Source organism: Cibotium barometz, chromosome 37 (assembly GCF_041138505.1).
Source record: "Cibotium barometz isolate CiBa-2024 chromosome 37, ASM4113850v1, whole genome shotgun sequence".
NCBI lineage: Eukaryota > Viridiplantae > Streptophyta > Polypodiopsida > Cyatheales > Cibotiaceae > Cibotium > Cibotium barometz.
Window position 1 is genome coordinate 37,377,649 of NC_141082.1, and position 14,864 is coordinate 37,392,512.

The 14,864-nt window shown below is 42.0% G+C and overlaps 1 protein-coding gene across 2 annotated transcripts in view; it reads left to right on the plus strand.

Moving 5' to 3' along the window:
* Positions 1-8,612: 8,612 nt before the first annotated feature.
* LOC147617246 (uncharacterized) overlaps positions 8,613-14,864 on the plus strand; it is a 33,177-nt gene continuing 26,925 nt past the window's right edge. For both annotated transcript variants that reach the window (XM_086776866.1, XM_086776867.1), the window contains exons 1-2: positions 8,613-8,827; positions 8,906-9,010. In XM_086776866.1, coding sequence (XP_086632992.1) covers positions 8,792-8,827; positions 8,906-9,010 — 141 coding nt within the window. In that variant the 5' untranslated portion in view covers positions 8,613-8,791. The remainder of the gene's footprint in view (positions 8,828-8,905; positions 9,011-14,864) is intronic.

Here is a 14,864-nt window from a genome sequence, read left to right on the forward strand (position 1 = left end):
TGAAACATTTAATTCAGTCTTAAAGGCTAAAATCTTCTCCTCATTTGGGCATGTGATGTCATCAACATATAAAACAATGAACACAAAAAAGACTTTACTCATCTTTACATAGAGGATACTCTTAGTTGGATTGTTACAAAAACTATTTGCAATCAACTATGTGTTTATCTTCTCATACCATGCTATGGGAGCCTGTTTAAGGCCATATAAAGCTCATACCATTTGTAACCAACTATGTCTTTATCTTCTCATACCATGCTCAAGGATCCTGCTTAAGGCCATGTCAAGCTTTTCTTAACCTACATACTTTAGATTCTTGCCCCTTCTCAACAAAACCATGAGGTTGAGATACATAAACCTCCTCATGTATGTCACTATTTAAGAAGGCAATCTTGATATCCAGCTGATGTACATTCCAATCATGATGCATTGTGAATGCAATATTACATTTGATCATAGTCATATGAGACGTGGGTGTAAAGATCTCATCATAATCGATGTAAAGACGTGGGTGTAAAGATCTCATCATAATCTATGTCCTTCTCTTGAGCATAATCCTTTGCAATAAGCCTTGCCTTGTAGCGATCAACCCACTTCATACCAATGGCTTTTTTACCATAAGGCAAATCTACTAAATAACAAGTGTCATTTTTGCAAATTGAGTCATACTCATCTTACATGGCATGCATCCAATGATCATTTTCTTGTGCTTGCTCAAAGGAAACATTACATATACTGGTAATGAGAGCACGATCCACCAAAAAGAATAAGATGCATGATGAGAACTTTCATGTGTCCTACTAGGTAAAGGAGTAGCTAATTTGTTGTCTTGCAATGCCTACACTAGCCATTTTTGCATACACTTATAGGCTGATTTTTTGCAGCACCTTTTTGAGCGTTCATTTGCAACACCTTTTTGAGCATCGTTTGCTCCACATATGGTTGCCCAACATTGTATAAAGGTAAAAGTGTATCAAAGATGTCCTATGAGCATACATTTTATTGTTTTTTACATAAAAGCATGGGCTGACTTAAGTTCTCAACAAAGACATCGCTGCTCTCACCAAAATCCACTTTATGGTTGAATGGTAGAGTCTATACCCCCCCTTTGCTTTCTAAGCTATATCCTATAAAAATACATTTTACTACCTTATTGCATTGTTTCTCAAGCACAAGAGTATAACCAAGACAACCCAAAACGCACAAATGCCATAGGATATTGCTTCATAAGGGGTAATTAATTGTCCGCAAGGCCTTGGTGGGGCATCTATTTAGCACATAAGTGAGTCTATACCCCCATTTGCTTTCTGAGCTATATCCTATAAAAATATATTTTACTACCTTATTGCATTTTACTACCTTATTGCATTGTTGCTCAAGCACAAGAGCATAACCAAGACAACCCAAAACACACAAATGTTAGAGAACATTAGAAGCTTCATAAGGGGTAATTGTCAGCAAGGCCTTGGTAGGGCATCTGTTTAGCACATAAGTGACACACATAGCTACCTTTAATTAAAAAACATGAGGAAAATCCTAACTAGAGGTAATTATGTGCTAAACATAACTGCCTCTAGTTATGTTTAGCACATAACTACCTCTAACTAAAAAACATGGGGTAAATCCTAGCCTTTAACCACGTAATGTGCCATCTCCATGAGAGATCTATTCTTCCTCTCATCCACGCCATTTTACTGAGGTGTATAAGTATGCTTCTTTCAACTATATATGCATGAAACTCCTTTGATATATACTCCCCCCTCAATCTGTACAAAGGGTGCTAACTTTACATGTACATTTTTAACCATAAAAACAAAGTGTTTAAAGCATGTAAAAACCTTTGACTTTACCTTCAATGGATACATTCAGGTGTGCCTAGAGTAGTCATCAATAATAGTCACAAAGAAGAGATATCTCTTGATTGATGGTGTCCTAATGGTGGGATCCCATACATCACTATGTATAAGCTATAATTTCTCCACAGCGCTAATTGATCCATATTTTAGGAATGATGCCCATTGCATCTTGCCCAAAATGCACCCCTCGCATATATGTTTGACAAGGGCATTAAGCTTTGGTAGCTATGACACCATTTCTTGCCTTTTAAGGTGCAACAAACTCCCAAAATTCAAGTGACCAAAGTGGACATGCCATAGTTTCGCCTCACTCATAGCATGTGTGGTAGTTGAATAAGTATTATGTGTTAATCTCTCATACATATCCAACTTGTAAAGCCCATGGATTAGAGTGCTAGATACCATAGTGATGTCTCCATCACTTCGATCACCATGAACTTTACACCTGTCATCATCAACAAATCTAACAACTATGCCTACCCTAGTTAGCAATGGTAGAGACTAACAATAAGTTCTTTTTTATGCCTAGTACAAATAAGACTTCTGAGAAAGTGATTGTCCCACAATTTGCAACAATGAGAACAACCTTACCAAGTCCTCTTACTAGATATGAGGATTTTTTTACACATTTGACTATTCCTCCTTAAGGAGCAAACTCAAGTGAGAAAAATAAATCACACTAAGAAGTAATGTGCTTGTTAGCACCACTAGCAAATTACTACACATGCTAATCTATCCCTGAGATGCATACATCATGGTTGGAAGGATCATAACTACAGTGCACAATGAATGCCCAATCATCTTGTGCATACCTCAAAGCAAGAAGAGATAGATGGAAGCACAACACTGAAAGTAGATTGATAAGAATGAGTGAAGTACAAGTGAATTGATAAGAATGAGATATAATAAGATCACTTACACACACTCATAAGAGTGCATACATATGCTTGAAGGGAGAAACCTCCTAAAGAGGGAAAAATGCCTTGGCCCATTATTAGCCTACATCCACACATCACTACCATATAAATGGCTACAATTCTATGCGCCTTCTTCTTTTGGACACCCTTTGGGCTTCTTCTTTGGGCTTCCAAATTCTCCTTCACTTTTACGTATCTTGTGGACTTTTGAACCTTAGTCCCATGGTTAGTATAATTGCTACTACATTTGAGGGTCACATAACACTACCCCTTGCTCCTAACATTTCACTCAACATCACTTGCTATTTTCAACACTCCCCCTTAAGTGATGAACTCCTAATACCATACATATATTGGATCTACACTCTAGTCATTTGCTAGAGTGGACTATCACAAGTGCCTCTTTGGTTATAATTTTGCCTTAGGGCTTGAAGTTTACACAAGGGTAGGTATATTGAGTGTGTTAAACCTCAAGGTGAGAGAGGTGACATCTTGCATTATTTAAAAGAGAGATTTCAATGACTAGCCTCGCCCCTTTCATTGGTTCTTCTCTTTCCTTGATCATTATATTTTCTTGAGTGTTCTCTTGAGTCTTATTTTCTTTCCTTTTTAAGAGATATTTCAATGACTAGCCTCCATCTTGGGAAGCCCCTTTCATTGGCTCTTCTCTTTCTTTGATCATTATATTTTCTTGAGTGTTCTCTTGAGTCTTATTTTCTTTCCAAAAGAGATATTTCGATGACTAGTCTCCATCTTGGGAAGCCCCTTTCATTGGTTCTTCTCTTTCTTTGATCATTATATTTTCTTGAGTGTTCGCTTGAGTCTTATTTTTTTGCCCAGCAACCTTTCTCCATCTGGCCTAGTTTGCTACAAAGTTGCACTTTACTTTGGCTCTCTTGGTCTTTTGGGTGAATGATGCTTTCTCCTCATGTGATGAAGATCCACGTGCTTTGATTTTGAGTATTTTCTCCTCTTCAAGCAAGCCTGCTTTTAAATGCTAGCAAAAGTAGGACCGGGTAGAAAATTTAAGGTAGCCACCAATGGGCTAAATGCTTCCAAGGTCAATATCTTCAAGAGGATTATGATGGCATCCTCCTCCACTGGAGCTCCAACATATGCAAGTTGCTGCATGACACTTTTCAATTTTTTCTTTAAGTGACTCACTTTCTTTTATGTCTAATCCAAAAAATTAAAATTGATTTTTGAGCTCTTTTGTGTGGCATGAGATAATTTCTCTACTCGTGCTCCTTTTTAATTTTCTCTTGATGTAATATGTTGGATTAAACTTTCTCCTAGCCCTAATGCAATGATGGCTAGGGTTCTCTCGACTCCTCTATAGAAAAAACTTTTCTCTTCTCCTTCCAATCAGGACACTTCTCTCTTCCACTCATAATCCCCCAAAATCCATCCTCCATGAGTACAAATTTAAGATGTATGGAAACCATCACCATTAAATTCTTCAACTATTTGTGGAGTGTTCATTATTTCTATATGAGAATGGGAAGGTATTTAGTCTCTTATAAAGAGAGAGATATTTTGTGCTTAACAAAGTGACATATATTTTCTCCAAATGATATATGATGAAGCCATGTCACACTCAACCTTTTTAGAGATGATTAAAAGGAACAACTCTACTAGAAATTTGGCCTCACCACTTTGTAGGGTGACTTTTGAAGCTTCAAATTGATCACTGCCCCCCTCCTTTGATACCTTGAAGCTACTGAAGATGTTGTAGATGCACCAAGTGAAGCCAAGCACCTTGATTTTTTGTGATTTAAGAGCTTGGAAAAAAATGATTAATGGCTAATTAGGATGCTAATGATTTATCTAACTAGAGTTGTCCTAGGATACATAGATGATCGATTGTTGGCCCTGATGCCAACTTAAATTTATGCCTAGTTGGCTCTGATACCAATTGCATAAATTTATGCCTAGAAAGGAATATGTGGGTAGAAATGGATTAGGATTAGCATTTTGACATAACAAAAATGAAAGAATGTGATTAAAGTAAATGAAAAAACTATAGCATAATGAGAAGATAAGAGATTAGACAAACACTTATGTACGATTGCATTAGATACTCGAGTACATCTCCCTTGGCCACTTAATGTGACTCATAGAATTAATTAAGCCATCCCCTAATCTTGCCTAGATTTGAGGACCATCTCCCTTGAAGTGAGCACCCACTTGGGGCCTCTTCTCACCTAAATCTAGGCACCTTATTTTAGGCACCCTTTGGGGTACTGGACATTCCACATTCTCCTTCACTTTTACATTTCTTTTGGACCTTTGAACCTTAGTCCTATGACTAGTACAATCGCTACTTCATTTGAGGGTCACATAACGCTCCCCCTTGGGTACACACTCCTTCTTAGTGCCCTCCCCTTTGCTAGGATTGAAGGCCTAGTGGATTTAAGGAAGTGTGGTTTGATGCACTACACTAATAGTAACTGTATTATTGTTTCCAACAATTACTCCAAATTGAGTTCGCATCAAGGTCCTTAGTGCTTCTAGTGTAGGTCTGAAAATGGTTTCAAACACTTTTGCCTAACTAGGCTCACGTCTATAGGTTCACATCTATAGGCTCACGTGTCTAGGTTCATGCCTCTAAACTCACGTATGCAAGCTATGTCTATAGGTTCACATGTCTAGGCTCATGTCTCTCTGCAATCTCATGTGTCCATACTCATGTCTCTGCAATCTCATGTGTCCATACTCATGTCTCTAGGCCCATGCCTTTAGGCTTACGTCTACCTACTCATGTGTCCAAGTTCATTCCTCTAGACTTACATATCTAGGCTCACATCTATAGACTTACGTCTCTAAGCTCACATAAAAAATAGACTTATGTCTATTTTTTATGAACTTGACTTTCCTTATATGAAATAAGTTGACCGAGGATACGAAAATCTAGGAAGGAGTATACACACACTGGACATTTCCTGAACATAGAGGAACATGCTTGTAAAAGAAGCACTTTATGTTCCTAGAACTCTCCATTGCCAAAGAGTCCTTTAAAAAAGCCCTAATTGTCCTTTCCAATAAAGTCTATTTATAACATTTGAATGGGCATGGAACAAAATTCAAGAAAACATAATAGACACAATTTAAAGCACTAAATTGCAACATGTGCACTGCGAGGATAGGGTTAATCCTTGAATTTCAGACAAGGTATATACGTATAATTTACACGAACCATGTGCTATATATGGAACAATATGCTCTTATATATGGTTGGCTTAAATCCATGGTTGAACTTTCAAAATTTCCCAAATCATAGGCATTAGATCTTTTTTATGCATACATGAATTAGATCTCCCTTATGCATACATAAGGGAGCTTTATGCATGCATATTCACACATCATCACTTGCTATTTTCAACACTCTCCCTCAAGTGATGAACTCCTATCACCATACATACACTCTTAGTCATTTGCTAGAGTGAAGTGCCCCTATAATGTTGGCTAATGGATCTACACTCTTAGTCATTTGCTAGAGTGAAGTGCCCCTATAATGTTGGCTTAGGGCTTGAAGTTTTACACAAGGGTAGATATACAATATGCTACATGGGTTTAAATACAAGAGAAATACAATATGTTACATGGGTTTAAATACAAGAGAAATACAAGGTGGGAGAGGAGAGATATCGATGATTGGCCTCCGTCTTAGGAAGCCCCTTTCATTGATTCTTCTCTTTCTTTGATTACTATGTTTTCTTGAGTGTTTTATTTTTTTGTCACAACAATCTTTCTCCATGTGGCCTAGTTTGCCACAAAAGTTACTTTACGCTTCTTTGGCTTTAATGTTGGCTTAGGGCTTGAAGTTTTATAAAAAGGTAGGTAGACAATATAGTGAGTGAGTTTAATTACAAGGTGGGAGAGGTGCCCTCTTCCATCATCTAAAAGAGATATTTTAATGATTAGCTTCTATCTTGGGAATCCCCATCCATTACTTCTTCTCTTTCTTTGATCATTATGTTTTCTTGACTATTGGCTTAAGTCTTCTTTTTGTGCCAACAATCTTTCTCCATGTGACCTAGTTTTCCACAAAAGTTGCACTTTACTTTGGCTCTTGGTCCTTTAGTGATGAATGCTTTCTCCTCATGTGATGAAGGTCCACCCTCTTTGATTTGAATCTTTTCTCCTTTTCAATCAAGGCTGCTTCAATGCCAATGACGGTAGGGTCATGTAGATTTTTCAAGCTAGCCACCACCAATGTGCCTAAGCACCTTGAATTTTAATGACACGAGAGCTTGGAAAATAGGGAAAAAACATAGTAATGGCAATATAGGATACTAATGATTTACATAACTAGAGTTGTCCTAATGATTTACCTAGCTAGAGTTATCCTAGGATGCATAGATGATCAAGGGATGATGATTGGCTTTGATACGAACTTGAATTTATGCCAAGAGAGGGTTAGGGTGTGTAGAAGTGGGTTAGAATAAACATTTTGACATAACAAGAAATGCAAGAATGTGATTGAGGTAAACGACAAAACTATGCCATAATGACAAGATAAGAGACTACAAAAACCCATTTATGATTCCATTAGATAGATACATTTATATAGGCTTGAGTACATCTCAATTAGCCACTAATTGTGACTCATAAACTTGATCAAGCCATCCCCTAATCCTGCTTAGATTTGAGGACCATCTCCCTTGAATCACCCACTTGGGACCTCTTCTCACCTTATTCTAGGTGCCTTCTTTTGGGCACCCTTTAGGCTGGACATTCCACATTCTCTTTCATTTTTACATTCTCTTTTAGACCTTTGAACCTTAGTTCTTGGGGCACCCTTTGGGCTGGACATTCCACATTCTCTTTCACTTTTACATCTCTTTTATAACTTTGAACCTTAGTCCTATGATAAGTACAATTACTACTTTATTTAAGGGCCTTATAATAGTTCCAACTACTCCTAACATTCCCAACATCACTTGCTATTTCTAACACTCCCCCTTAAGTGATGAACTCCTACCACCATATGTACATTGGGGATCTACCCTCTTAGTCATTTGCTAGAGTGGACTATCACAAGTGCCTCTTTGGCTATAATGTTAGCTTAGGGCTTGAAGTTTTACCCAAGGGTAGGTAGTGGGTTTAAACACAAGGTGGGAGAGGTGCCCTCTTCCATCGTTTACAAGAGATATTGTGATGATTGGCCTCTACCTTGGGAAGCCCCTTCCATTGGTTCTACTATTTCTTTGCTTGAGTCTTCTTTTTGTGCTAACAATCAAGCTATCCCCTAATCTTGCATAGATTTGAGGACCATCGCCCTTGAAGTGAGAGCTACCACTCGAGGCCTCTTCTCACTTAATTCTAGGCACCTTGTTTTGGGTACCCTTTGGGCTGGATGTTCCTTATTCTCCTTCACTTTTACATCTCTTTTGGACCTTTTGAACCTTAGTCCTATGACTAGTACGATTGCTTCTTCATTTGAGGGTCACCTACTAGCACTCCTCCTTTCTCCTCACCTTCATCCAACGTCACCTATTTTCAACAAGGGGTGGTAGCGAGAAAGAACCAACCCCACTATTTGGTGGTGGGGTTGTGAAGTCCTATTTAGCACACCCCATCAGATAGTCCATTATGCTTGATCCTTCTCCACAGGCTAGATTTTGACGGGCATCCTTGCCCTCCGAAATTGACAGGTTTGGTGATATATAGCAAGATTTTCTTGTATTTGAGTGATTTTTTTGACGGTCATTTTAAAATTTTGCAAGTATGTTACGACCAAAATCCTCAAAAACGGGTGTCGCCCGTTTTGACAGGCGTGATGTGACGTATGTCAAAAAGCAGTATGCTCCTCCATAGGAAACATGTGAGGCCAGCCACCGAGACATGCCATTATAAATGGCCATATCATGCAGCTAGCCTGCAGTTTTAATTTTACAAAGGAGTAGGCTTGCGATGCTCGTCTGAACTCACCCACCCTCACGTATGAACCCACCTGGTGTGAATTGTGCCAGTGACTCTTACCCGTGACTCTGAAGAGTTGAACTCAGTGCTCTGATGGCTGAGAACACGAACGATTCGTTGCTTCAAGCGGTAATTATTCAATCCCTTGTGTGCACTCCAGACATCCGAATTGCACATTTCTTTCCTCTCAAAGATTGTCTTGTGCAGGATCCCTCGGATAGCACCAAAGCAAACCTGGAAAGAATCAAGAAGCAGTTGACCGCTTCTGGGCGGTTTCTGCTGCAAGGCTCTCTTCTTAAGAGATCGGAGACTGTAAGCCATCACTTTTGCAATCGTGGGGGCTAGTATTGATCTTCTAACACGTAGAAATCGAATCAATGCTAACCTAGGTAGACATTAGGGTTTTATATATGGCAGGAGCTTTGCAGGTGCAGACACACACACTTTTCGTTTTATGCCAGATAAACTAAAGGGCAATGCATGATACGCTAACACTATATAGACATGGTGGGCTGTTTAAATAGGGATGTATGCGTGTGCTTTTATGTCTTTTGTTCTACAGTTTGGGCGAAAAATATATACTCTTGAAGTATGCAAAGGGTGCTCTGTCATGGTTTGACTTCCTAAAGACTAGAGGGAAACCTTGTTTGCACAGCACTCAAAACAGGATGCATAAACCATTCGTGGTTTCAGGAGTACCAGAATGCAAAGTAGGCAATAGGGCCACCTACATGATGAGCGAGCTAGAGACCTCCTACAAGCATTCGGGGTAAACTAGATGCTTTATACAAAGGGCAGATGGCACTCTACACTTGCCAGTTGGCCAGCACAGATCATGCTTAGAGGGAAACCTTGTTTGCACAGCAACATGAAAGCCCCAAGAAGCACTTACAACAGGATCCACAATTCATTCGTGGTTTCAGGAGCTACAGCCAGTCAGACGCAAAGGCTTAGTAGACTCAGCAGCTGATGATCAGCAACATGACCAGAATGCAAAGCAGGCAATAGGATCACCAACATGACGAGAGAGAGAGAGACCTCCTATAAGCATTAGGGAGTCAACTAGATGGTTTGTCTTGCTGATGAGATCTTGATGAAGTCGAAAGGAGTGGGGAACGGGCCCTAGCCAGCCATTGCTAGTTGGAACAGGAGAGGTGAGTAGGCTTTCTCATTTCTCTGAATATTTGGCAAGGCTTAACCTCGGGCATTTTTGGTGGAGCTGCAGGAGTTTCCTTGGATACATGTGTTAGTAGTCATCTCCTGTCTGTACAATACACACTAGGGCCTCTGTTGTGGGTGTGCTCGCCCATTAGGTGTTTCTCCATTTTCCCCCTGTTTCTTCCATGTATTTTTCCCCTGTTTTCTGCGGTCGTGGGGCAGGAGTATGTTGCCACCTATTTTCTGGTCTGGCCGACTTTGATGACCTGGCCGACTTGAATTTTCTTTGGCCGACTCCTGTTTTCTGATCGTGAGCAGTTAGGACTGCTGTTGGCCTGTTTTGGGCTGGCCGACCAGCAGCCCTGAACCATATATATTGAGGGGTTGCCCCCCACACCTCATGTATTGGGTATCATATTCGGGATTTTCTTGTTATATAGAGCAGAGTTACACAGCTTCTCTCTCCCTCTCTTATCTGCGTTTTGCTCTCTATAGGAGTTGTCTTCATTTCCGTTGTGCATTTTGACATGGTATCAGAGCCCCAGGTGGCTTAAAGGTTGGAGACTTTGGAGAGCTTGCGGGACTGTTTCTTGAAGATCTTGGAGCTTGTGGGAGATTTGAAGAGCTTGCGGGATTGTTGGTTTTTTGGTGTTGATTGGAGATCTCTTGGGTTGTTCGGGACTTGGAGATTGGGTAGAAGGAGGCCATCACCGTTGGACAACCACCTTGCATAGTTGCAGCCTCTTCTTCATTTTTTTTCCCACCCACCCTCCCTTCACAAAACCGAAGTAACCCCCCTGAGATGGCAGACTTGCTTGAGATGGCTAAGAAGCACGCGAAGATCCCTACTCTTCCCACGTTCTTGGTGGTTATGATGGAGTCTGTATTGGAGTCTTATGACTTGGCTGATTTCATTATTTTTGGTGTTTCACGGCCAGAGTTGGAGGATGGGGAGTTGTTACTACTCGGAAAGAACGGGAGACTTAGGCACAGTTGTGGGATCGTATCAATGCTTGTGTGCGTTCTTTCATCTTCCTTAATTGCACACCACAGGTGATTAATCATATCAAACATATGACGCTAGCCATAGGGATTTGGTAGCATTTGGCTTCTCTGTATAACAGGGTATCACCCATGAAGCGGATTTCCTTGGAAGTGCGGATGCGGGTGATGGATCCTGGAAAGTCTTCGATGATGCGGGAGCACATCAACAAGTTGCAAGTTGCAGGCTCTTCAGCAAGAGGTTCTTCAGGCTGGGAAGGAAATATCTTTAGAGGACATGGCCATTACTTTGCTGTCTCATCTGTCAGCTTTCTACTCCTCCTTGATCACTAGTGGTAGGCTAAGCACCATCACATAGGAGGAACTTGTGCCTATGGTCTTGGACCAGGAAGAGTGTTTTACAAACCCTCCACAGGGTGGAGGTTCCGAGGCCTTGACTGGCCAGCGGTTGCAAGTTTGCAGTAAGGGCAATGGAAAGTCTTCACAGGAGAAGTTTTTCGAGCAGGAGCTCGACTTGGATCGTGATGCCCTGAAGGCAAAGAGGACCTATAACAATTGTAGTGAGAAAGGCCATTATTGGAGAAAATGTCCTAAGCAGAGCAGCGAGCATGGTGTAGATTTCTCACAGCAATAATCGTGAAGACTCCGACTTTTGTGCACTTGGTGATTATGAACACCGGCGTTTCATCTTCTTTGAGCAAGGAGGCGGTTGGACTCACTCGGGATTGGATTCTAGACAGTGGTGCTTCCAGGTACATGACTCCTTCCTGAGAGTTATTGCAGGATCTTCAGAGGCACGCAAGTCACATCTTGATTGGTGACGAGTCAACTATCCCTATTCACAGCGAGGGCAGGTTAGAGATTGTTCTCGATGGCAGAGGGGGGAAGCATTCCTCCAAGGTTCTTTTTGTCCCATCTCTTGGTTTTCATTTGTTGTCAGTGCATGAGGTTTGCAAGATTGGTGTACGGGTGGAGTTTGAGGAGCATTTTGTTACTCTCTGGGACAAAGCGACAGCTGAGGTTGTATGGAAAGGCGGAGTGGAGAATGGGATTTATAAAACACTCTCTTACAGGTTCTCAGTTAGGTGACGTGTGGCAGTTTTGTCATGAATACTTGAATGTGGATACGTTGCACAGGCTTTCCGAGACTAGATGGTGGATGGCTTGCTAGATGTTGGTAGCAGTAGGCAGGAACACTCCAGTTCTTGCATTCATTAGTCAGAGGAGCCTTTACAGGTAAACTATGCTTTGATGTCTTGTTTCATTCAAGACGAAGAGTCTCTTGTAGTTGAGGAAGCTCTTTCCTAGTGGACTGGTAGGAAAGCCATGCAAGTGGCATATGGTGACTTGCAGGAGGAGGTGGATATTGAGTAGCCTCTAGGCTTTGAGGTTCCGGGTTCAGAGGGGATTGTTTACAGGTTCTGGAAGGCCTTGTATGGTCTTCAACAGGTTCCAGGACTTGGCATACCAAAGTTACAGTTGATGATCCTTGTAAGCAGGTTGATGCCTCTTTTTGGAAGCGGTTTGGTTCATTGATTTGGTTGCTGAACACCAGATTGGACTTGAGCTTCCCGGTGGGGCTGTTAAGCTCATTCATGCAGATGCCTTTGAAGACTCATTGGGATGCAGGATTGCGGATCTTGTGGTTTCTGCAGTGTACGAAGGATCCTGGACTCTTCTATGATACTAGAGGGGGACGACGGATGGAGTCAGTCTCCACGGTTGGAGTGACTCAGATTGGGGAGGAGATCCAGACATGAGATTTACATCTAGCTATGGTTTTACGCTCGGCTCAGGAGCTGTTTCATGGAGCAGCAAGAGGCAGCCAACTATTGCCTTGTCGTCTACAGAGGCAGAGTACCGGGCTGTTTGTGGTGCTGCTTGCGAGGTGGTAAGGTTGCAGAGGTTACTTGGCAGGATTGGGTTTCCACTCGGAACTGTTATTTGCGTTTTTGGGACAGCAGCCCTCTCTGCTCCTTCGGAGTCTCATATAGAGCTCCTGTATTGGATTTCATCATTTATATACACATCCCCATTGCATGCTGTGTGATTTGCTCTGATCTCTCATATATTTGGTCCTTTGGTCTCTTTGCCCTCACATGGTATCAAAGCTATCGTGAGCAAAAGGATTGAAGACCTTGAGAGCACACAGCATGGATCGTCTACCCACGATTCCGGAGGATCAGCCTTTCATACTAGATATTGATTCTCCTTATTCAGATATAGATCACACGGAGGATGGGACTCCTCTTTCACTGGAGAGCCCTGTTCGAGGTCTTTCATTGGGAGACGACTAACCTATTTTTACCTACTCACCCTCTACACCCTTGGCATATGGTTTTTCTTCTCTGAGCTCATCAACCATTACTTCTAGAGGAGAATACATGCGCACAGCCAGTGTGCCAGTATTAGACCCAGGTATTCAGCCTCATTTGGAGAGCCCTGCTTCTCATTCTAGCTGACAAACTGGACTTCGGTATGGGACTTTTTCTCAAGGAGGACACGTACCACCTCGGTCGTTCGGAGATCCATCATCATCAACCTTGTCGGTGACCGCGACAAGTTCGTATGTGCCTTTTAGTACGTATGTTCCTAACTCTACCTGGGTATCTTCTTCTGTAGCACAGGTTCAACAAACGGTACCAGTAACTACCCTCGATCCCTGGCATTTTGTGAACCCAAACAGAGGAGGGTCTAGGAGTACAATTCACTCTCAGACTTGTGGTGTTCAAGGAGGTAACACTGTTTTCTCCTCTGGTTCATGTCATGTGCACAGATGCCCATGGACAAGTTCCTCAGCTAGTCCAGAAAAGGCAGCCAGAAAAAGGACCATTAGAACCAAAAAATGGAGCACAGAGAGTTGTTGGCAGTGTAGATTGGAGCAGGGCTTGGAGAGCAAGAGGAAAAGCCTGTCGGCTGTACCAAAAGGGAGTCGGCTGTACCAGAGGTGGAGGCGGCTGAACCAAGTTGAAGGGGGCTGCAGGCGCATCATCGAAACAAGCATTAATGACCAGTCGGCTGAGTTAAATAAACTTTAATGAAATTATGACTGGCCGACCAGCAGTCGGCCAGCATAAAGGGGGTCCAAGACCCATATAAAAAGGCCCTCTACTCTCTACTCTCTCTCTATATCTGCGTTTTGCATCCGAAGGTTTCCAAGAGTGTTTAGGGCTGAAAGAAGACTCCCAGAGCTTCCTCAATCCCTGGCATTTTGTGAAGCCAAATAGAGGAGGGTCTAGGAGTACAATTCACTCTCAGACTTCTGGTGTTCAAGGAGGTAACATTGTTTTCTCCTTTGGTTCACTTTTTGTTCCTTCTCCTAATGTGTTATGAAATACTGCTCAACTTCAAGCACAAAACCCTCCCACCCAACCCATATCCTTTCCTAGTTGGCGTGCAGTCATCACCGCATGCACCTCCTTTGGGTCTTGCATATGGGTTCTACCCATCCTAGGTATCCTTCAGCACCATGCCCTCTTGCACTGCGGTGCCACCCAGAATTCCGAGGTACCAGGTGGTTTACCAACCCATCTCTGCCATTGGTGTTTTTCCTAATTATGTGCCCTCTCAAGGATTTGTGCCTCAACCAGGTATTCCACCTATGTTGAGTGCCCAAACCTATATTCCATCTTATGGAGCACCCTTGACAGGTCCCACACCTATGCTTGGTCCTGGTGGATTTTCTGGTTTTCCTCCTCAAACCTTACACTCTGGATATGGGCACCAGCCATCCTGGACTCCCCCACCATCTTCCTTTCATGTTTCTATGTCCAGAAATGCTTTCACAGAAAAGACTCGTTTTAACCGGTCTAATTATACCACCTGGGCTAATCTTATGAAACAAGTTTTTACTTCCCAAGGTTCCTGGAACCTAGTAAAGGGATTTGAACCAAACCCCATCCTTCCCTAGCACCTCGTGAAGTCATCAGCCATTGGGAAGCTAGGAATGCCACTGCTATAGTGGAGCTCATGCAAGGCCTTCTGCCGGAGTTTCATTCTCAACTCC